Below are 22,925 nucleotides of genomic sequence, written 5' to 3'. Positions count from 1 at the left end.
ATACACTCACCGTGGTGGTTTTGCACTCTCAGCAGGTCATCTGCTTCCCGATTTCAACAGAGATTCCATTGCCACAACCAGTTCAAGAGGAATTTTGCCAAGATGACATTATTTCTTAGAAGCCCTCGCCAGCTCCCAACCCGGAATAAAATGCAAAGGATCTTTGCTGCTACAGCAAGCTAATTGCTCTGACAAGCAGCTCTGAAGCAAAGCAGAGCCCAGCTGTTCAGAGGGATGTCACAGAGAGCTCTGCCAATAGCCACATACACACCCCCCTCCTGCTCTCATTCAAATACTTCAATGGAGCTGCCTCCGCACAGCCCCGAGAAGGCTTTAAAGACACAGCATCCATCCCCTGCCAGCACCAGAGGAACACAAAGCTGCAGGAGCAAAGATGAGAAAGCAAAGGAAACACCGACGTCCTCCAGAAGAATCCAAGTGCATGGACTCCACTTTGCCTGAAGGCTTTGCAGGACCTAAGGTAGGTTCCAGGCATCCTCGCTTCATCCTGCTCCTTGCTGGCGTCATGTTTGCAATGGCTTCATTTAAATGGATTTTTTTTTTCTTGCTTATTAAATACTGAGATGAGAAACGAGAAATGCAGAGAGCTTTTAAACCACTCAGTTGCTTAAGGTCTCCCCAGGAAGGGGTTTTTCCACCTCAGACCTGGCAACTGGATGAGCACAGGATGTCACCAAGTCTCCTCTCACTGTTAAGAACACGAGGCAGCACCATGCACATGCAGACATGGGATGGGTCACATCCTCTGCCTCACCAGAAGCACAGAACTTGCTTCTTTTTGGATTTGGGAGCTTTGGACTGCAGCTCTAAACACTGGACAAGAGGAGGTTGGTGTCATTCTTCTTTTGCACCAAAGGTTCCTGCTGGGCAGGAGGACATCCCAGGCAAGTTGCAGCCAGAGGTGAAGTGAGTGCAGACCCCTGGGGGGTCAGTGCTGACTCCAGAAATTATCACCTCCCTCAGCAGCTGGTTTTGAGGAGGCTCCTTGCCCAGAGCAAGAGGCAGCAGGGCTCCCAGAGCATCTGTCTAAAGACAAAAAGCTTTGAAGAGGAAGGAGATGAAGATGAGCAGGCAGGATCAGCCTTGGGCTGGAGGAGATGGAGAGGCTGAAGTGAGACAGCTGCAAAAAAGTCAGGGTCACCCCTGTCTTAGGGTGAGAGCCTTCCCTGAGCTCCCAGGCTCAGGGATGACAGTTTCTGAGTCTGCTGCACAGGGAGAGGCAGCAAGTGACTTGGTTTCCAAGAGCTTCATGGATTGCTCAGCAGGAGGAAATCCACATTCCCCTGGCAAAAAGCACGGGCTCACAGTGACTCCCTGTGGCAGCTGAACTCAGCAAAGCTGCAGGATGCAGAGATCACACGAACAGCTCAGCATCAGGGTTCCCCCCCTCTCCTTTAAGAGTTTTGGGTTTGCTCTTTCCTGTCACCAAGCACCCAAGGCAGACCCTGGAGTTCTGAGCCCTAAAGCAGCTCTGGCAGCTGCTTTGCAAATGAAGCAACAGAAAGGGTCAAAGGAGTTGAGGTTCAGGAACAGGGCTCCAGGATGCACTGCCCTGGCCAAGAATCTTTGCTGCCTTAAAAACTCCACAAAACCCAGTGAAAATAACAGAGCTTTATTTTGCAAAGGGGGCTCTGTAGGCTGCTGTATTTCACCTCAGGATCCTTAAAGGCAGCTGCTGGCATCCTCTATTCCAGAGCCCCATGGTGGCAAGATTAATACTCTAAAAAGAGAAAACTTTGGAAGCTGTTCTTCCCTTCTACCAGCTCTTCCTGTTTCCAAAGAAGCCCAGCTGGAAGAGCACATTAAGAAAGGAAGAAGCTACAATCAGCTTAGGACCCTCTGTTGAAACCCCACTGTCAGTTCTTAACACTGACTTTAAAGCAGGAAGAAAAGCAGCTTTATAACTTAAACCTGCAAACCTGAAGATGCCTGGCAGATGGCTCAGCAAGAGGAAGATTTCTGAATGAGAAAACCTCCCAGAGCTAGGACAGCACAGATGAACCCTCCCGTAGGTCTGTCCTGCTCTTTCAAACCCCCCTCTTCATCACCACTGTGAGCAGGAAGCACTTCAGCTCCCCCAAGCACATGTGTGGAAGGGGATTTCCTAAGCTGCATCTTTCTCCTTAGATGAGGAAACAGCAAATCCTGGGTGGGAGGAGGAGGAGGAGGAGAAGGAAGAATGAGTCAGCCCCACCAGCAGCCTCCACAAAACCCTTAGAGAGGGCTCTTGACTTTCAGACCTCAGAGCCATGGCTTGGGTCTGGTGCCCCTGCATGTGTTGGTGCAATGAAAGTAGGTCAGGGAAAGCAGGGCACAGGAGAGATGCAGCAGCTCCAGGTATCCTCTCTGCTTGCAGCCTGTCTAGCACAGTAATATGGTAAAAAAAGGAAAAAAGGAATGAGAGATGTTCCCTCCCACCTTGGCAGCCATGCAGGAAATGAGCCCAGGCTCTCATTTGCCCAGCCCAGCTTCTGCTGAGAGAAGACAGATCAATTAGTTCTTGGATAAATAATGGGATATATATACATATTCTTCCTCCATCAGAAGGAAGGAGAGAAATCCAGGCTGTCAAGAATTTTCTCTGAATGGTTTCTACTACCAGAAAAAACAGTTTATGCCCAAAGAAGCAAGATTCAAGAGCCAAGCTCTGGCCACCCTGTCCTTAGCTCACCGTGCTGCTGGAATCAGAGCTGCAGGAATATCCTCAAAATGAAGGCAATTACTATTCTTACACCCCCAGGACTGAAAACCAGTGTGGGGGGATAAGGGTGGGGATCCTAAAACTGGGAGCAATTCTACAAAGACCTTTGAGGAAGCTTATTTGGCCCGAGAGAGAAGGATTTGGAAATCAGACCATAAGGTGGAATTTGTAGTTCACTTAGAAGCCCAGCAGAAAAAAAGAAAAAGCCCAGTGCCCCAGATTTGGGTTTTATTGGACTGAAGCATTGGGCTTAGCAGTGATCATAGCTGTTTTTTCACAGCATAGTGAAATAAATAATAATAATAATTAAAAAATCACACTGGTGGCCATCACGCTCACTCCAAGAGGCATCTCCAGTCCCCTGCTCAGCTCTCTAAATTCTTAAATTCTAGCCCCCCTTCAGCCCTCCCACCACCTTCAGCCAAAGACATAAAGGGCATGGTAAAGCTCCTGTCATTAATGAGTCAGCAGACAGGAAAGGACACACTTGCTCTGTACCAGCAAGAAACTCCCAGCGTGGGAGCTGAACGTGGCACTGACTTTACTGGTTACAGAGGTTTCTGGGGTGTGCAAGGGGTGAGGTGAGAGGACAGTGCAAGGGCTGAGGTGAGAGGACAGCTCTTTCTTCCAGCTGGACCCTTCCCTCCTCCCATTTGACTGAAAGAGCAGCAGTATCCTCAGCTCCATCAAGGAAAAAAGTCCAGAAGCACCAGGGATGCAGAGCAGCTTAATCCATCAGCTCAGAGGAACAAAACAAAGGCAAAAGAAGACAGCAGAGCCAGAAGAAGTGGGGGGAAGGAAGAAAGGGACAGCAGAAGACAATACAGTGATGAGAGACACTCAAGGAAAAAAGGGGAAATGGCAAAATAAGTTTAGTAAGTAGTTGGAAAAACCCTTTAGAGATGAAACATCTTGCCCACCCTGCTCCTTTTAACAGCTGTGCTGCCATCTCTGATGAGCTGGGGTGCCTGCACCAGATGTGGCAGGCAAAGAAAGGTTGGAAATGGAAAAGAAATTACCATTTTCTATGAAGCAAAAATTAAAACACCTCCCCCACAAAGGAGCTTTGAGGCAACCTCAGCCATGCTCAGTCTCTGATGCTTTCTTCCCCCCTGCACACACACGTGCTCAGAGGTGACTTCTTGCCAGGCTGAAGCACGCAAGAAAAGAAAAAAAAAAAATTATTTTCAATTTCCCTTTTTAAAAGGGAACTTCCACCAAAATCTGAGTCAGCTGAGGATGGGTTAGCATGGCAACCATCCCCCTGCCTGTCTGCCCCAGCCAGGAGAGGATTAAACACAGAGCTGTGAATGATGCTGCACGGGCAGAAGCTGCCATCAAGCCCAGCATCCCTTCCCCTCTCTCCCCAAGCATGATTTGACATGAATCTGCCAGTGGCTCCAGACAAGACAACGTGGGCCATAATGAGCAGTGGCAAAACTGTAGCACACTCCATTCAGCTACAAACACTGATAAATAATTCAGGAAGAGAAATGCCGCAATACTGAGCACAGCAGAGTTTAAAAATAGAACATGTGCTGATGCCAGAGGAATGGAGGGGAAGGAGAGAGAAGCAGAGAGGTGGAATGAACCAAAGCACGTGTGTCAACAAGCTGGGCTGCTCCTGGATGCTGCAGCTCTAAATATTGATCCCAGCAGATGTTTGCTTGCTTGGTAATTATTAAATTGCTAATCCGAGAAGAAAAAAAAAAAAAAAAAAAAGATTTTTATTAACACAACAAGCAGGGCTGCTCCTTCTGGAGCAGAGCATGAAAGAAAAAGAAAGAAAAAAGTCTCCAGGGTGAAGAGCTTGCAGGGCACATGGGCACTGAAGCCTGGAGTGGCTCTGCAGAAGCAGCTGCCTGGTGGTCAGGGTCAGGCATGGCCCATTCCTTGGGATTCCTGCTCACACAAAGCTCAGATAACAGAGGTTGAGCTTTGAGAACTTATTTGGTAAGATTTGTTTTCTGCTGGGGGGTGAAGGTGAAACGAGCACAGATTGTTCCTACTGGGAAAGTTAGAGGCCTTTTCTCTGTTCAGCTTTTCTCTTCTAAATCCACCTTAATTTCACTTAATCATTTATAACATCAGTTGCTGGCCAACCATCCCAACATTTATATCCCACAAAATCTGTGCAATGCAAAAAAAATACTATAGAAACATCACTACCACCACCAAAGACTCAGAAAACTCCTCTCTCTGGATTCCATTGCCTTCCTTCATTAATAACTTGTGTTAAAAACAAAGAAACAAACAAAAACCCCCCAAAACTTCACAGCAGCCTAAAATATTCAACTGAAGAAGTCTGCAATATTCCTGTATTTTCATGGTGGGAATTAGGACATAGCAGAAACAATGTAAGTAAGGTTAGAAAGGTCATTACCAGCTCCAAAAATTCCTCCTTTAAGCTGCAGAGCCAAACACATTTGACATTTATTACTCTTTATAAGAAGTTTGGTCACAGGTAGAGCCTCTTCGTCCCAGTTTGCCACTGGACTGCTCTAAAGAAAAAAAAAAAGTTCTTCCAGGTTTTGCAGAACCTGTGGAAATACTTGGACAGATGGCTCCTTTTTTTCCTCCTCACAGATTCAAAAAATAACACCAGAAAGACACCAGTCTCTCCCTGCTTCCTCGGGAAGAACAATAAGTCTCCCAACCTCCTGTAAAACAGGAAACTCCCACTAGGAAGAAAATAGATTAGTTTGTTGATAAGGGGAAAAAAAAATACTATAATGTAGAGTTATTTCAAAACCTAAAATATCTGTACACAGAAGCAGCTTTCCACAAATATTTTGGGTGCCCTCCCCCCCCGATGTAAAAATAATTATTGAAGACATGAAGGAATAATAATCAAAACTATCATTTAAAAATATAAAGAAAGTGAAAGGCCACTGGCAGGAAGCTCAACAGACAGACTTGAGGCCTGTCAGGAGCCCTCAGCATCAAAGAGGAAATCACAAAGAAGTGGCTCTTAAATTTAAAAAATAAGCAAGGTTTATATAATTGTGTTGACTTAACTTGTGTGCAACTCTTACAACATTGGAATGCAGTGAGGGTGCTCTGACAGAGCAGTTAAAGCTTAAAAAAAAGCCTTCTGATAAGTGACCAGATAAAGAGAACCTATTATTGTTCCCACTAGTGGCAAGAGAGGCTCCTCAGATCAATTCTTAGCAGGGAATCCATCCACAAAACATTGATCATTAAGAAGCTGGGCTCACCAGTTCTGCTGCTCATTGAAAAGTTCATTTATTCATGTAATGATGTTGGTACAACCCTCAGCACAGAGTCATTGATAAAGCAGAACTTTCATTATCCAAGCAGCTTCTTTTTTTCTTTTTTTTTTTCTTTTTTTTTTTTTGTATCAGATGCAGCACATTTGGAGCATCCCCAACACACCACCAGGCATGAGGACAGAATTACAAAGCCACCCTGCTTAAAATCCCACAGATTACATCCCAGGGGTGAAAAGCTGAGATTTTTTTTGTACATCCCAGGGGTGAAAAGCTGAGATTTTTTTGCCACTTCCCCAGCTTTGGGGAGCTGGCAAGACCACGTCTGAAATGCACTCAAGAATGAGGGTTTCACCTCCAACCAACCAGTGCCAACTTGGCAGATTCTCTTTAAATGAAGCCCAAAAAATCTCAGTCCCAGCCCTGGTGATGATTTGGGGAAGGGCATCCCCCCCCTTGGGGCACTGTAATGTTAAAGGGAGAAAGCAGCTTTGGGGTTGGAGCATCTGCATCCAGTTCTGGAGGTAGAACACAACCCCCCCTCTGCATTCTTCTTGTGTTCTGGATTTTCCTTCTCTTTTCTGTCCATGCTCTTCCCTTTCCCTCCCAAGGTCAAATCACAAGGACTGGGCTCAAAAGTCCCTGTTCATTTTTGGATGAGGGGAAGCAGGTAGAACAGGATCTTATTTACTAATAGAAAGTATTTCCAGAGCCTCCCAAAAGAGGTTGGTTTCTGAGATACAGCAAACACGTTCTGTAATAAAGTGGAAACTCAGCTCAGGAGAAATCAGTTTCTCAAAGAAAACGATGTCAACGCAGTAAATTTTTTTTTTTTTTTTTTTTAAACTTCATTAAAAAAATCCAAGCAAGCTGCTATGAAGAGGAGGCTGCATCAGCCCACACTCAATAATCATCCCTAAAATTCACAGGGAGGCAGCAGTGACTCAGTCTGCAGCACACAAAGGCAGCTTGTGCTCCCAATACATAATGAAACTGGGCTTTATCCAAACCCACCAATCCACATCACCCCTCTGACAGCACAGATGCAGGGGAATCCCAGCACTGATAGGCAGGAAACCATCAGGTCCTTCCTCCTCTTGCTGTTGCCCACATTCAGACACAGCAACATCTCTGCAGGAGCACACTTCACCTTTGCTTCAACTCAGGAAGCACCTCCCGTGGTCTGGGTTCACTGGGGCTTAAAAATCAAGAGAAGGTTCAAAAAAAAAAAACCACCAAAAACCAAAAAACCCATGGAGGAGAGTGTGATAACTTGAGAGAAGTGGGAGGGAAACAATGCTGCTCCTCAACTATATCCCACTGTCCTTCCAAATGCCACCTCTCCAGTTCTCAAAAAAGAAAAAAAAAAAAAAAAAGAAAAAAATCTATGCATATTTCTACTAAATTGCTCCATTGTGTGACTGGAATCATCAAACTTCCAGTAAAAACCTGAAGATACAGAATTAATGCAGTTCACCTCCTGCCCAACAGCTCCAAGAAACAGAGTTGCTGGTGCTGGTGCTGGCACCACACTTCAAAAATGTTTCTGAGAGCCACTTTTCCCATGCTGACCTCCAGAAAGCCTCCTGCATCCTCAACCTTTTTCTCAGAACAACCCCCAGAGAAAACCAACTGATCCAGAAAGTCACAGCATGGGGACATCACGTTTATTTTGTCCCCATTCTGCCTGGACTTCCTGATGTTGTGTTTCACTAAATGGATGCAAGGTTTATACAGTGATGGATTTAATCCTGCAGCATCTACAGCAGCAGCAGGGGCTGTGCAAGTCCTCACTGCTGGTTATAGTTTTCCAAAAGTATTCCCATTTAGGCCAGATTAATGAGATTTCCTTTATGGCAACAGCTGAAAAGCTCTTCACCTCCATCTCTGCACTGTTTTTTTCCCAGGCAGCTCATTCCTGAGTGATCCTCAAGCAATTAACCAGAAAGAAAAATTTAAACAGGCTCTAAACAAGATCACTGATGAATCTAAGAAGTAGTCACCCAAATTACAAGACCCTTCAGGAGAGGGGATGGGGAAAGCAGCAGTGTTTGGAATGTTGTGTCATCCTTCCATAACCCTGTGTGAGCAACAGCATCTCCTTCACCAGCACATGGAGCAACTCAGATGTGTTTTGAATGCCTGGTGAGTGCTGGATATAGACAGAAAATCTCTAAGCTGGTTTTCCATGGAGTCACTTTGGAGCTGAGGGATCTTAAGGGGCAGAGACACAAAGCAAAGATTCTTCCTAGGGGTTAATAATAGGTGGCACTAATTACCTCTAATTCACAGCCAAATCATCCCACAGATAAGCTGAGAACAAACCTTTAGGCGTTAAAAAAAATAAATTAAATATTGAAAACACATTTTTTTTACCTTATAATTCCTGGGAAGGATCAGGCAGAACGAAAGACAAGTGCATTGCCACAAACCCAGCTGCCTGCTGGTGCCTGATCACCAACTCTTTGATTATTCCATTGCAAAGAGGAAGGCAGCTGACAAATTATATCAGCTTTAAACTCCTTTTCACCACCATCCCTTCTCCCCAGAGCAACTTTCTCCAGCAGGAGTGGGGGGAGCAATGCCAAGATCTTGCACCCATCTGTGAAATCCAACTGGATTCAACCATCAAGCACCATTCCAACATGAAAGCACCTCAATACCCGGGGCTTTCAACCCAAATATTCGGATTTTTTCCAATCGTCTTCTCTATACACAGCAGAGCCCCTTAAAAGGTTTCCAGAAAAGCAAAAATCCCTGTGGGGATGCCAAAAATCCTCATCGTGCTTCCCAGGCACTGGAAGGGGATGCTCGGCCACCAAGGGGCTGAGGGCTCCGCTCCCACCGGGCTCTCCCTTTCCTCCTTTTCCCAGGGCACGCAGGGAGCTGGGACACGAGGCAGCCCCAGGAACCTCAGGGACGTTGGGATCCCACCGGGATGTCCCTTCGAACCGGGCCAGCGGGCCAGCACCCCGGGGCTGCCATGTGCTCCGCCAGCTCCCGAGGCCCGGGACCTTCTGCCAACGCCTCCGAACCCCGCAAAGAGACCAAAAAAAAAAAAACCCAACAACAACAACGCCGGGAGATGGCGGAGACCCGGCCGGACCCAGCCGGCACCGAACCGCTTCCCCAGAGAGCCCGGCACGGCGGGGACACAGCGACAGCAGCAGCGGGGACGCGGCAGAACCGAGACCGCGGCCGCCGAGGGGACGGCGGGAGGAGCGGGAAGGCGGAAGGTCCCGGGCCTCTTCCTCGGGGGGCACCGAACGCTCCGTCGGCTCCGGGCCCGGCCCGGCCCGTTCGGCCCTCGGCTGAACACCGCCCGCACCTCCCGTCGGTGAACACTTACCGGGCCGGACCGGGCCCTGCGCCGTGGGTCCACCGCCGCCGCCGCCGCCACCACCACCCCGGGCCGGGCCAGGCCGGGCCTGGGCCAGCGAGGGCCCCCCGGGCGGGGCGGCGGAGACGGCGGAGGGGGGGACAGGACGGGGAAAGGGGATGGGGGGGTAAAGGGGTGACCGGAACGGGGAGCAAAGGGGAAAGAAACGGGGGGGGGAAAAAAAAAAAAAAAAAAAAAAAAAAAAGGAAAAAGGGGGGGAGGGGGGAGGGGGGTGGGGGGGGAAGAAGCGCTCAGCCCCTCCCCCTGCGGGCGTGCGCGCTGCGTCACCGCACCCTGCGTGTGGCGTCCGCACGCCGCGCCCGCCGGGAGCCCCGTTGCCATAGCAACCGACCGGACGCTCCGCCGTGGGAGGCGGGAGGGAAGCGGCAGCGCCGCCTGGCGGGGCGGAGGGCGCGGCGGGAAACGGAGGCGGCACGAAGGGGGCGGGGCCTCCGCTCTCCGCCCTCCTGGCCCCGCCCGCAGCGCCCGGGATGATGGCGGGGACGGGGTCGGCTCCCACCCCCCCCATCCCTTCCCACCCCCTCATCCCAGGAATTTCCCATTCCCCGGGGGTCCCGCACCGCACTACGGGGGTCCGCACGGCTCCCTCGGCGCCCTCCATCGTCCCTCGCCGCACGGGGACACCTTTGCCATCTGCCCGGACGCCCGGTCCTGGGGTGGGCAGCGGGGCGGGGGCCCGGGTGGTCTCCTTGGGCTGGAGCAGGGGTGCTCCGGACCGAGCCCCAACCCCGAGCGGGCAGCTCCGGCCTGAACCCTCCGAGAGGCTGCGCCGTCTGCCCGGGTCCACCTTAACCCGGGACGAGCTGCCCCGAGGCTGCCCCGTGCCCGGGATGGGCTCCTACGGGATCAGAGGGGCGTTTATCTTGCCCCAGATCAGCCAATATTTGTGGCCACGTCAGGAGAACGATCCCTTCCTCCCTCTCAGCTCCTGCGGAGTTGGGTCCTGCAGCCTCGCCCTCCGCTTTCCCGGCCCCAGCGCTGCTGTCCCAGTTTGAGTCCAGTTTATCAGCCAGCAGGAGGAACGCAATTTGCTGAGATCCCTCCCCGGGCCCCGAGCTGCCACCTCCTGGCACCGGAGATGACAACCACGATGTTTTTCCTGCTCCTGAGCCTTCCGAGATTGGCGGCTCCCAGAGGACTGGGGTGTCCGGGCTGCGGGCTGGCGGCTCCTGTCCCCAGCACCCAGCGGGACATCCTCATCGCCCTGGCGAAGCAGAGCATCCTCTCCAAGCTCCGCTTGCCGGACAGACCCAACATCACCCAGCACACATCCCGGGGGACCCTGCTGACCGCTCTCCGCAGGATGCGTGCGCAGCACCGGGACGTGGCCCTGTCCCTAGCGGTGCCCCGGGACAGCAACATCCGACACCCGCATCCCGGGATGGGTGTGCAGGAATACGAGATCTTGAGCTTTGCCGAGTCAGGTCTGTAGAGATTCCACGTCCCGTGGGCACTGGAGGGATGGGGCACGAAGGGAGAGAAGGGCTCGCCTGGGGAAAGGTGATGAGAGGGGGTGTTGGGGCACGGGAATGGGCACAGGAGCAAAGATGGACTGCTGTATCCTGGGGTTTTTTTTTCCCTTTCCACTTGTGCTGGAGGTCGTATTTTTCAAAAGGTGATTTTAAGAATAGATTTCTCATCAGCTTCCAGTGCGTGGACTTAGGTCCCATGTGCTCACCACACACAGCTGTGTCTCTACTTCCTACCCAAGGTGGGTATGGCTGCTCCAGAGTCAGCTGCATTCCTGGGAGGAGAGAGCTTTGGAAAGAAACAGAAATCACTGCCCCATCCTGCAGAGCATCTTTCTGCACTTTGCCCAGCTCAGACTGCTGCCTGGTGCAGGAAGGGGGGACACATGTGTCCCTTTGTGTGGTTTGCATGGCACAGTGAGGGCTTGGCATGTCCTCGAAGACCTCTGGGAACAATGCTTCTCTGCAGGACATTGTATTCCCACATATGGGAACAATGGGGAGTTGTCTCCTGCCCCAGTGGAGCATCTGCTGGATGCAGAAGAGCTGGGGCTGAGCCATGGTTGTGTCCTCTCCAGCAGAGCTGTGCCAGGGAGCCCCAGTGCTGCTTTCACTGTCCCTGTCACCCCCTTTTTTTTTTTTTTTTCAAGGAGAGGCAGCTCTGCAGCCTCAGCAGCAGCAAGGGGGGGATGTGGTGGAGCAGTTTCAGATGATGTTTCCAGCCAGGGAAAGCAGGGGTGATTCTTGGAGGTGCAAATCAGCATGGCTGCCTTAAATCCAAGTCTGGACTTAAACTGCTGGATAACATACTCTAAAAAAACCTCCAGCAGCAACACTGACAAGGGAAATATCAGGCCAGAGGAGGTGGAATCAAGCTGGGTTGCTACATTCAGCACCAGGCCCAGATGTTGCTGCTTTAGAGCAGCATCAGAAGGAGATGCAGTAGCAGTGCAGGGAAGTGGGGGCCTCTTAATGCCTGTATGTACTGTTCCCTGCTCCCTGCTTTGGATATACCTCCCATTTGCTCCTATTTCATGGCCCTCAGCTGGGTTCTCCCCTCCCACCCCCCCTTTCTCCACCTGACTCTGCTTTTGGTTCTTTGCACAGGGTCCTCCACCTCCCGCAGCGTTCGCCTACGTTTCCACTTCACCCAAGAGCTGGGTGGGAGCACTGAGATCCTGCAAGCCACCCTCTACCTCTTCTGGGAAGCCCCTGGCCCCGGGATTCACCCTGTCACAGTCAGACTCTTGCAGCCAGATCCAATGGGACCGAACATGACCGTGGCCAGCAAGATGCAGCTGGTGATCCATCGGGCCGGCTGGGCCACGTTGGATGTGGGTCCAGCTCTCCAGAGCCTCTTTGACCAAGGGAGACAAAGTCTCACTGTGGAGCTGGAGGTGCCGGAGGACTCGGGGTCTCCCCTCCTGGCTGGCCACAGTGATTCCCACTGGCCATTTGTAGCAGCCCGAGCCCGAGCCAGGACACCCCACGGGGTCCAGCGGCGCAGCACGGATTGCGGAGGGGACTCCGGGATGTGCTGTCGCCAGGAATTCTTTGTGGACTTCAAGGAGATCGGCTGGGAGGACTGGATCATCCAGCCAGAGGGGTATCACATGAACTACTGCTCGGGGATCTGCCCCCTGCACATGGCTGGAATCCCTGGGCTGGCTGCCTCCTTCCACACAGCTGTCCTCAGCCTCATCAAAGCCAACAACGCGGATGCAGCCGGGGACTCCTGTTGTGTCCCCACCCAGCGCCGTCCCCTCTCGCTGCTCTACTACGACCGGGACAGCAACATTGTCAAGACTGACATCCCTGACATGATTGTTGATGCCTGTGGTTGTACCTGACCTCTGCTGTGCAGGGTTCCCCTCCTCCCAGCTCCTCTCTGGCAGTCTGAGACCTGGCGAGCTGCTGGGAGATGAGAACTCTGCCAAGGTGTTTTCTCCTGAGGTTGAAGCATCAAGGGTGATGCTGAAGCTGCAGGTCCTCCCTCACCTCCCACACAGCTCCTTTCCCCCTGCCAATGGATTCCTCTCTGCCCGTGAGCCTCTCAGACCATCTCCAGGTGGCTCAGGGCAGCCTTGGCACGTCCTCTTGCTGGTCCCAGACTGGGGCTGTGGTGCAGCCCTTGGTGCTACAACACCAACTTGTTGTCACCAGGTAACAGGTCTCAGCAGTGGCCTCCTCAGACTGCTTGACAGAGATAGAAGCTGAAAAGATCCTGAGGGATGGCTGGATCAGAGGGAAGAGAGCCATCCACAGGGCCTCACTCCTCAGCTGGACATGAGGTTGAAGGGATGAGGAAGGGGAAATTGATCCCAACGGGACAATAGCAGCTCCCTCTCCAAGCATCCCTGTTGTTCAATAAAAGATTCCCAGCCATTGTGTGTCCACATGTGTGCACACACACGTGTGCTCTGTCATTAGCCAGCACACCTCCCATTCCTTCCCAAGCTGCAACGTGGTGATTGCAGAGCCCCACGGTGGCACAGAACTGACCCACTCTGCCATGCTCAGTCCTCTTCTAACCAAGGACTTGGCTGTGAAATCCAGGCAGTCTGGCTGGGCATCTACCAACCAAGACACCCTGTGCCCAAGGACACCAACGCTGATGGCCCCCACAGCTCTTCTGCTTTCTGTCCCTTGGCTGCCTTTCCCAGCAGGACTGGGAGCCCCTGGACTCAGGGGACTGTGATTCCTACTGGGGAAAGCACCACTCCTTGCTTGGGCCAGATTTTCCATTTCACCACTGTCATCTGTATTTGGCCATTCTTGTCCCAAACCACAGTGACTCTGCCCCTTTTGAAGTGGATAAAGACTTCCAGGCAAGGCTGCCACAGCCACAGTGCCCAGGACACCCTCCCTCGTGTTCAACCCCACACCAGCTCCCTCACTGGAGAGCAACATCTTGGCACATCTCTGGCCCATGTCCCAGAGTTTCTGTCCCTTTCACTGCCCCTCTCCAGCGTGGCCAGTGGGAAATGTGAGGGCCGTGAGAGCTGGGGACAAAGGGCAGCTCTGGCACACCAGCCCCATTGCACAATGGGGTGTTGGGGTTTCTCCACTGCTTCCCACTTGTCCCCTGTGTGTGGAGGCTGAGAAAGCAGGGAGAGGGTGCTGGGGGTGGGAGGTTCACAATGGGAACAACCTGGGGTGATCCCCTGAGGTCCATACAGCTGGTTGAGGTGGACCCCAGTGACCACAGTCCCCTGGTCCACCCTGCAGTGACTGATGAGGCCACCCCAGAGAATGAAGACAGAGCTGAACCAGATAGGAAGAGGTCGTCAGAAGGGGGAAGGTGGTGTCAGACCCTCTCCCCACCTGCCTTGCAGGATGACTTTGCATCTTCTGTCCAGGATCAAGCTGGGGTGGCCATGTGCAGCTCTGCCTGGATCAGGGCCCAGGGCACACGTTGCCCCTGAGGACCTGTGACACCTTGAACATCAGGAACACAACAACCTCTAGTAGGAGACAGTGTTTTCCCACGTTGCATGTGTCCTGAGGCTGCTGCTCCCACTGAGCCTTCCTGGAGCAGGGAACCTGCATCTCCACCTCAGGTCAAAGCAGTCACCATGCTGAGATCCAGGCTTCCAGGACTTGGTGCCACCAGGACTCAGACCTGAAGGGTTCCTGCTGACACAGCTGCTACACAGGCAGAGTGGAAGACTTGGGGATCAATAATGTCTGGGGCTCAAGGCCACTTGCGCAAACCCAAAGAGGGTTTGGTGTTTGGTATTTTTCCTTTTTTTTTCTTTTTTTTTTTTTTTTTCCCCTCTTCTTTTTTCCAATGCCTCGTTTCACTGTCTGTATTTATTGAACAAACAGCCTTCCTGGGGCCAGAGCTGAGCTCTCTGGGCTGCAGTGGGCGTGGGCAGAAAGGGGACAAGTGAATCACAGAAGGTTTTAGGTTGGAAGGGACCTCCAAGATCATCCAGCCCAACCTTTGACCAGCACCATAAGCTAACTACTAAACCATGTCCTTAAGGACCAGGTCCAAATACCTTTTAAATACCTCCAGGGATGGTGACTCCACCACTTCCCCGGGCCTCAGGCACAGGGATGGAGGACATCTCCTGGTCCAGATCTCCCTGAACTGATGAGTTGTCACCCTGTTTCCTCGGGGTACAGCCAGCCCAAACCCCATGGAGCAGCTGCATCCCAATGGACAAGAAGCTCCTGCTGATTTGGGGTGCCTGGGTTAGCAGCAGCTCCCCAAGAGGGGTCCCAATTTCTAAGGCCCCTCCCTGTCCCCGGTAGCTTGAGATTAGGGCAGAACACACTGTCCTGGGGGTTTGCCAACCACCTGAAAACGTGCCTTCTGCAGGGCCTTCAGGTCAGAGGTTCCCCAGATGAGCAGGGTCCAAGGTCCCACAGAACAGGTCCTGCTCTCCACGCATGCGTTTTGTCCTGCTCCCATGGAAAACAGAAAGCATGGATGCAGCCTACGGCCCCCTCCCCATCTGCAGAATGGGGCAAAGGTGACCAAAATTCAGGAATCCCAGGGTGGCACTCCCACCTGGGGAACACCACGGGGTGAGGAGCGTGCAGCCAAGAAAGGGTGACCCCCTGGAGCCAGGCACAGCCCCCTCTGTGCCTGTCAGGGGGGAGGCACAGGGCAGGGGCCCATGGCAAGCAGGGGGTGACCCATCACATACAAGGAGCTGCTCAGCCCCCAAGGCTATCTGGGCTTTTCCTCACCCCTGGCTTATTTTGCAAGTCTTCTGCCCCATCAGTGAAAGTAACCTCGGTGTAAGGATCATGTTAAACACTTCAGGGAGCAGAACAGAAAACCCAAGAGCAGCAAGGTGAAACTTTCCACTGAGCATCCACCCCTCCTCCCGCTGGTGGGAAAAGAGAAGGGATGAGGGCAGCGTTCACATTACAGTGTCCCCTCTCCCCTTGCTGTGACCCCGCACTTCTTGGGGTCCCCCGTTCCCTCAGGGGGTGCTGGAGGGGGTGTCTCAGGCAGTCAGATTCCGCTGGGACTCCTGAGCCCCGCAGCCCCCCCAGCCCGGCTCAGGGTGAAGGAGCCATTGCAGACAGCATCGACCCAGAACTGGGGCTGTGCCCTTGGGCTCTGCCAAATCAGACACGGAGAGGAACACAGCGCTCCGAGAGGGCCCGTCCCCTCGGCCCCTGCTCCGGGAGGGGATTTGCAGCCGCTGCCGCTGGCTCCTGGAAGGAGCCTTTGCCAGTATCAACAGACCCTAAAGCAAAGGTCCAAGCGCAGTGAGCCAGGGTGTCCCCTTGGCACGGTCTGGTTCTCAGGGGAGGGGTGGGAATTCCTGAAAGCCCCCGGTGTTGCTTTGAAAAGGCTTAATTTTTAATTTTCAGTCTCACGGGTGGTTTTCAGCCAGCAGCCCCCGACTCGGAGGCATCCAGCGATCGGCGCTGGACGTCTTCGGCTCGGCTGGTGCGAGGTGACGGTCACCCACTGCCACCCGCGATGAGCACCCGTGCGGGAGGCGCTCATCGCCCCGGGCGCCCCGTCCTAAAGGGCCTCCCGGTGACCGTCACCCCCGCTCCGCGGCGGAGCTGGGTGGCCCCGGTAGCAGCTTTGCCTCGGGGTCGCCGGACGGCGCCCGTGGGCAGCGAGAAGCTCTGCGGCTCGGGAAAGCGCTGGACCGGGTCGGGGGCAGAGGCACCGGGCCGGGACCGGCCTCGAAGGGTTGGGACGGGCCGCTCCATCGCTCCTCTCTCCCTTGGCCGGAGCCGGGGGGGGCAGCCCGGGCCGGTGCCGCGGGGTGAGGAGCGAGGGCACCCCGGGAACCAGAGCTGCCGACTTTCCCTTCCCAGATGGGTTTCCTGGACCTGGGCCCTGCCATCCCAGAACCTCGAGCCCTCCACCAGTGCTTGCCACAGTCTCCTTCTCCGTGCTGGCCTCTCGGCCCCAGTCATCTGCTCCCCCGATCCCCCAGCCTGGGTACTACTCCAGTCTGTGGCCATCAGGGACATCAGTCTGTGCCCTCTCCAGGGAATACGAACCCGAGGGGAAGAAGGTTTTTTAGTGCTGAAGCCTGGCTTGTGCCATGGCCCCTCGGGGCAGGGGTCTCAGCTGGCTTTGGCATTTCCTTGGCTGGCCAAGAGCCACAGAGCAATGGGGGTTCTGACAGCACAGGTGCTGGTGCATGAGCTCTTCGGGGGGGGTAGAGGGGGCCCCAGCTTAACCCATTCTGTTGGCACCTCTAGGTCAGGTCATCAGGTGCCACGTTTGCCCCACCGGACACGAGGTCGGAGGCCCAGAAGCCATGTGTGCAACAAGTGCTGTGCCTGGGGGGACCCGGGCAGGTATTTTGGTCAGGCCAGTCCCTGCCTGGGCTTTGCTTTCTGGGAACTGCTTAATCAACAACACACTTATGCAATGGGTGCAAGAACCCCTCACAGCTCCATGCTGACCCCTTGCCTAGATCTGGTGGGACAGAGTGCACGGGGGGGGGGGGCAATGGAGCTGTGGTGCCAGGGGGCAGGCAGATCAGAGGCTCTGCTGGAGGTGAAGTGGGGGTTCATGGCAACACCTGTGGGGTGCTGGCCAGTACAAAGAGATCCGGGCAAATTTGAAGGGGTAGCTTCAAAGGATACTTTGGGTAGACCCTGCTTCCCAGCCTGGAAAGGATGGTGGGTTAGAGAATAATTCATCCTTTTTGCCACAGCTTTTTGCCTCCTCAGCTCCATGCTGTCCCACAGCCCCAGTCCTGACTCTGTTGGTCTGGCAGGGAAGGAGGAATTCAGCAGAGCATCATGCCTCAGTTTCCCTTTCCTGCATGTGTGAAGCTGAGGTGTGGCTGCTGGGAGGTGATGCTCTCACAGGGGTTTTCACGACCCCCCTGGCCTGGCACCTGCTCAGTGGTGCAGCCTGGGACTCCTTCCACCTTGTTGCATGTGGGAAGAATGTCAGGTAGAGGGACCTGGATGCTTCCACGAGTTGATGGTGCCATTAGCTTAGTCCTGCTGGTGCCCAGGTTGTGTTGTTTGTGTGCTGCCTGTAGCCAGGGCTCCCAGGCCCTGTGGGAGCTGATCTCCCAGGCCAGGCTGTGCCCACTTTTTCCTCTCTGTTGACATTCCTGGTCTATTCTGGGGTCTGCCAGCAGGCCCAGCCAGCTGAGAACTTTGCCCCTTGCACTATGGTTGCATCATCTCCGGTGGGTGCTTTTTCCCAGACAGCCCACTCTATTTACATGTCACCTCTGTGCTTGGCCAGAGGCAGGGGCTCCGTGTGATCAAGACCTTGGAGTTAGCACGGTGGGCACAGGACATGCCTGAAGGGTTGGCTAAGCTTCAGGTTCCCACTGCTCTCTGTGGGTTCCCTGCTCTGGCACAAGGGCACTGGGGCTCTCCTGCTGCCCCAACAGGGATGGCATTTTGCACCACTTTGGGGGGATTTCTAAAGGACCCTGCCCTGGCTCAGGCTGTGCACTGTGCTCTAAGCACAGCATCTGGGGCTAAGAATCCAAAGAACATCTTCAGGTGGATGTGACACTGGCTGCCACCTCATGAGCCCTCATGAACATACAATTATTAATTTTAGTTTTTTGGGAAGAGGGTGCACAGCATGCACCTTCACTGGCCCTTCCCAGCTCTGCCCTAGGGTGAAGCTGGACCAGGAGTCCAAAGGCTAGGTTCAGATCCCCAAAGTTATCACATGGTGAGAGTGACAAAAGCCTAGAGAGGTGAACAGTCCTGAGGGAGCTGCAGGGGGTCATCCTGGGAAGAGCCCATGATCCCTTCTGGTTCCTCTGTCAGCAATAAATGAGACTGTCCCTGCTGGAATGGCTAAGGGGGTGTCTGGGGGGCAATGCACAGGCTGTGGGGACAGGCCTGTGGGCTCCATGGGCAGGAAGGTGAGACTGGGATCCAGTTCTGCCATTACTGCTCCTCCACCCGTCCAGGATTTGCCCCAACCCTCACTTCCTGCAGGTTTTGGACCAGGCAGGGGGGAGCTCAGCACCCTGCTCCCAGGGGTGTCAGGGGTGTCCGGCCGGGTCCCTGTGTACCTCTGGGCAGATGATATGGTGAGCTGAGTGTGCAAGTGAGCACGCGTGTGCAAGCCCTTTGGGCACACAGCTCTGCATTCACCGATGTTTGTACACACCCATACGAAGCTCCCCGGGCACAGCCTCCCGTCTGCCCACCCCCCCGGAGGGCACAAGGGTGCTTGGCCCCTCTTGTGCCCGCGGGGACCCGACGGCCTAGCACGGAGCAGGAAGGGGGTGGGAGGGAGTGGCAGGGTGGGCAACAGCGGCTCGCGGAGCCCCTTCCCCGGGGACAGCGGGGCGACATCCGCACCCCCCCTCTTCCCCGCCGCTGGGGGATGGGGGCTAATCCCGGTAATCCCCCGCCCCGGCCGTGGCCCGACGGGACGGGACAGGCAGGTGAGCCGGCCAATGGCGGGGGGGGCGCCCGGCCCGCCCCCGGTCGCAGGTGCCCAAAGCGGGCGGGCCGCCCCGCGCCACTCCCGGTGCTACCCCGGTCCGTCCCGTCGGTGCTGATGGCAGCGCGAGGCGCGGTCCCGTGGCTGCTGCTGGCGGCGGTGCTGTGCGCGGCGGCGGAACCGCGCTGCCCGTCGTGTGCGGCGGGAGCCGAGCGGCGGCTGCTGGAGGAGGCGGCCAAACGGCAGCTGCTGGAGAAACTGCGGCTCCGTGAGCGGCCGAGGCTCTCCCACGCCGTGCCCCGCGCTGCCGTGGCCCGCGCCCTGCGGCGGCTGCAGGCGGGAGGCGCCCGCCGGGGCCCCGACGGCGACGACGACGACGAGGAGCGGGCCTACGAGATCATCAGCTTCGCGGAGCCAGGTGGGTGCGCAGGGGCTGCGAGTGGCCGGGCACGACCCCCCCGCGATCGCCCACACGTGGCCCCCTGAGGGCTGGGGCTACCGGCAAGGCTTGAGTGAGCCGGGCCGTGCCCGGTGCCCGACTGTGGGGGACTCTGGGCAAACCCCAACTGGGCTGCCCCCTGGGCCAGGGTCTCCCTGCCTTGGGGTGGTGGAGACCTTCAAGGATGTGCGGCTCCTGAACCTCGAGGCACTGCAGCACTGCTGGGACCGGGGGTTTGACCATCTGCCTCCTTGCAGCGGGGTGAGGGTGCCTGGAGCCATGCAGGCTGTCATTAAATCATTAGTGCTTGTGCCTGCTGTGTGCTGGTGACGGTCCAGAGCTGCTGATGCAGAAAGCTCAGCCTGGAAGAACAAAAGCTGCTCCCTCTTCTACTTCTGCACGGGCTAGTAAGGATCTTACATCTGAAGTGCTGCAATGTCCTTCCCCCTCCTGAAGGATGGGGACAACCCGCTGTGCCTGGGACTCCCAGTTGGACTTGGGCTGCCTCAGGAGGGGTGGAATAGGGTGCTGGATAGGGGTGCAGCTGGGAACACTCCTCAGCCTCGTGCTCTGCAAGCAAAGGGAAAGGACCAGAAGTGCCAGGTGATAGCAGGTGCCCCCTCTGTGCTCAGGCAGGGTGGGATAGTTCCCCATTCCAACACTGCCCCTTTCCTGGTAGCATTCCCAAGAAAGGGCAAGGGACAGACTGAGGTCTGGACAAAGGGAAGAAAGTTTGTAGGTGTTTCTTGAGAAGAAGATGAGAGATCGGCCTCGATATGCAGGATGTGTAATCTTACCCACCCTACCATCCTGCCTCATTCATCTCCTCATCCCTTTTTCCCCTCAGAGCCCATGTCTCCCTCTGGCTTGGGGCTGCAGTTCCAGTTCAGCCGTCCACAAGACCAGGACATTCACATCCTGCGGGCTCAGCTTTGGCTCTACCTTCGAGTTCCCCGGGACCTGGTGTCCAGCCTCACCCTCAGAATCTTCCTCGCTGGTGGGGAAGGTGATTTGGTGGGTGGCAATCGCACGCTGCTGAGCGAGAGGCGCCTGAGCCCTAAGGGCAGTGGCTGGCGTGCCTTCACCCTCCTGCCTGCCCTGCAGAGGTTTTTTTTGGGAGAACGCAGGACCCTGCGGCTGGAACTGGAGAGCCGTGGGGACAGGGGTGATATCATGGCAATAGTCGATGCCAGCCGATCCCAGCAGCCCTTCTTGGTGGCCGAGGCAAAGCTGCGGGAGCCGGGACACCGTGTGGCCAAGCGGAGCCTCCGCTGCAGCCAGAACTCCAACCTCTGCTGCCGCAGGGACTACTACGTGGATTTCCGTGACATCGGTTGGAATGACTGGATCATTAAGCCCGAGGGCTACCAGATAAACTACTGTGTGGGCCAGTGCCCCCTGCATGTGGCAGGCAGCCCTGGGATGGCCTCCTCTTTCCACACAGCTGTCTTCAACCTCGTCAAAGCCAACAACGTGCAGGCGTCGGGGCACTCCTGCTGCGTCCCCACGCGGCGCCGTCCGCTCTCCGTGCTCTACTTCGATCGCAACAGCAACATTGTCAAGACTGACATCCCTGACATGATTGTTGATGCCTGTGGCTGTAGCTAGGGTTTGGGCTGTAATGGGTGCCCCCTTCCCCCCCCTTCCCTGTCTCTGGAACTGTCTCTCAGGTGTTGGGGCGAGGGGAGGCGGGAGAGTGGGAGAAGGAGCAGGGAGATGGAGTCAGACCGTGGTGCTTTGGAAAGGGTGGGAGAGGGTCTCATCAGAAGGAGCAGGGGTTGTCTCCAGATGGTATCTGGGGAAGGGGTCTCTTTGGACATGATGGGCCCAAGGTCACATCAGACTTCCTGACTCTGAGCTGTGGGTGGCTGATGGCTCTGGGCATCCATGCCCTGACTGGCAACCTCGCTCGGGTCCCAAGTTGATCCCACGTTTCTGGTGGTCATGTTCCCCTCTGTGTGGGGTGAAGGGGCCCACATCCTGAGTGTCTGAGACTCAGCCTCCTTGAGAACAGAGTGGGATATGGGAAAAAGTCTGTTTTTTCCAAGTGGGAAACCTGAGGATGATGCAGTCCCACTTTTCTCCCCTAATGCAAAGAACCTTCCTTGATCACATTTTGGCCTGTTGGTGACAGGTGGCATGAGGCACAAATAACAGGTCTGGAAGGTAAGGAAGAAGGGTATTACTTCATCAAGAATCCCACAACAGCAATGACTCGACACAGTCCTCTGCCTCTAGGAGGGTATCAGGCTGTGAAGGATGAACTTATATCCTGGCTAGATCTGGTCTATTTCCCCTTTCATTTTTCTAGGTTTTGTGCTTTTCTTCCCTGCTGCCCACCCCACACATCAGGTCTCTTCCAGCCTGGTGCCTCCTTACAAGGAGGTCTGGCTCAGATTTTGCCTTTAAGACCATATTAAAGGTACAGATTTTATTTTTTTTTAAATGCATCTCTAGTTTTGCAGCTATTGCTACTTTTACAGTAGAAATTTCTGCAGCTGCTGGGACTCCCTGGTTTTCCATCCTGTCTACCCACCACTCTACTGAAGATCCCACTCTGCCTTTGCCTTCCTGATACTCAAGTATGCAATGCACCCACGGGGCCTGTGCTTTTAATTTATTTTAATAGTTCAGTGTGGCTTCCCCAATAAATGGGTGGAAATGCAACATCCAGGTATCGTGTTTTCCTTTGTGAAGAACAACACAAGAGTCTTCCCAGTCACACTGAATGTGTTTCCATGTGTGCCTGGGGGAGATTGTCCACACGTATGTGCATGATGTGCTGACTCACTGACACACTGACCCACCAGCCCAGGGCTGAGATGCTGAGATGGCTGTGTTGGCACTGCTAAGTCTCTAATCTGGGTGATCATCTGGCCTGTCTGAGCTGCTTAAACTTTCCTAAACAGGAGGACAAGATTAACCATGGGGTGGAGGACATGGCAGGATGCAGGGTCTGGTGGTTGAGAGCCACTGGGGAAGGGACCTAATTGAGTGTTGTTTACACCCAAGATGCTCAAAGCTGGTGGCAAAATGGACCTGGGCCTGTCTGGTCATTCAGGTGGCCCCTTGGGAAGAGGGGAGTGGTCTTGGGGCAAGTCCAAGGCCATGGTGGTGTGGGTAGCCCCACACCATGCCCAGTGCCCAGGAAGGCCTCTCCTGACAGCTTAGCTGGGGTCACACTCAGACCAGGAGTAAATCTTCTGAGCTGCTTATGCCCTATTACAAAACAGTCGTGCAGGCAACCCCTCATCTGCACCCACCACCTTGGGGCTGATGCTGTAGGACCCAGCT

At 54.6% G+C, this 22,925-nt stretch overlaps 3 protein-coding genes across 6 annotated transcripts in view; 2 read left to right on the top strand and 1 right to left on the bottom strand.

Annotated features, from left to right (window-relative positions):
• The window catches only part of R3HDM2 (R3H domain containing 2), a 39,917-nt gene extending 29,876 nt beyond the window's left edge, over positions 1 to 10,041 (bottom strand). For 2 of the 4 annotated variants that reach the window (XM_071729483.1, XM_071729485.1), the window contains exon 1: positions 11 to 3,861. Coding sequence is in view for 1 of the 4 variants with exons in the window: in XM_071729479.1 (XP_071585580.1) it covers positions 9,913 to 9,953 (41 nt within the window). In the remaining 3 variants the exon portion in view is untranslated. Of the gene's footprint in view, positions 1 to 10; positions 3,862 to 9,301; positions 9,383 to 9,912 lie in introns of those variants that run through there. The other 2 variants (XM_071729479.1, XM_071729484.1) reach the window with 2 other exon arrangements.
• Positions 10,042 to 10,090: 49 nt separating this feature from the next.
• On the top strand, positions 10,091 to 13,215 carry LOC139789066 (inhibin beta C chain-like). The gene is made up of 2 exons (XM_071729558.1): positions 10,091 to 10,776; positions 11,929 to 13,215. Exons 1-2 carry the CDS (start codon positions 10,431 to 10,433, stop codon positions 12,669 to 12,671), a joined length of 1,089 nt encoding a protein of 362 aa, XP_071585659.1. The 5' UTR covers positions 10,091 to 10,430; the 3' UTR covers positions 12,672 to 13,215.
• A 5,902-nt stretch (positions 13,216 to 19,117) lies between these two features.
• Positions 19,118 to 22,300, top strand: LOC139789062 (inhibin beta E chain-like). Its single transcript, XM_071729548.1, has 2 exons — positions 19,118 to 19,610; positions 20,479 to 22,300. Exons 1-2 carry the CDS (start codon positions 19,133 to 19,135, stop codon positions 21,237 to 21,239), a joined length of 1,239 nt encoding a protein of 412 aa, XP_071585649.1. The 5' UTR covers positions 19,118 to 19,132; the 3' UTR covers positions 21,240 to 22,300.
• Positions 22,301 to 22,925: the final 625 nt, after the last annotated feature.

This window comes from Heliangelus exortis, chromosome 31, assembly GCF_036169615.1.
Source record: "Heliangelus exortis chromosome 31, bHelExo1.hap1, whole genome shotgun sequence".
In the NCBI taxonomy this organism is placed as follows: domain Eukaryota; kingdom Metazoa; phylum Chordata; class Aves; order Apodiformes; family Trochilidae; genus Heliangelus; species Heliangelus exortis.
This window is presented reverse-complemented; position numbering and strand designations above follow the sequence as displayed.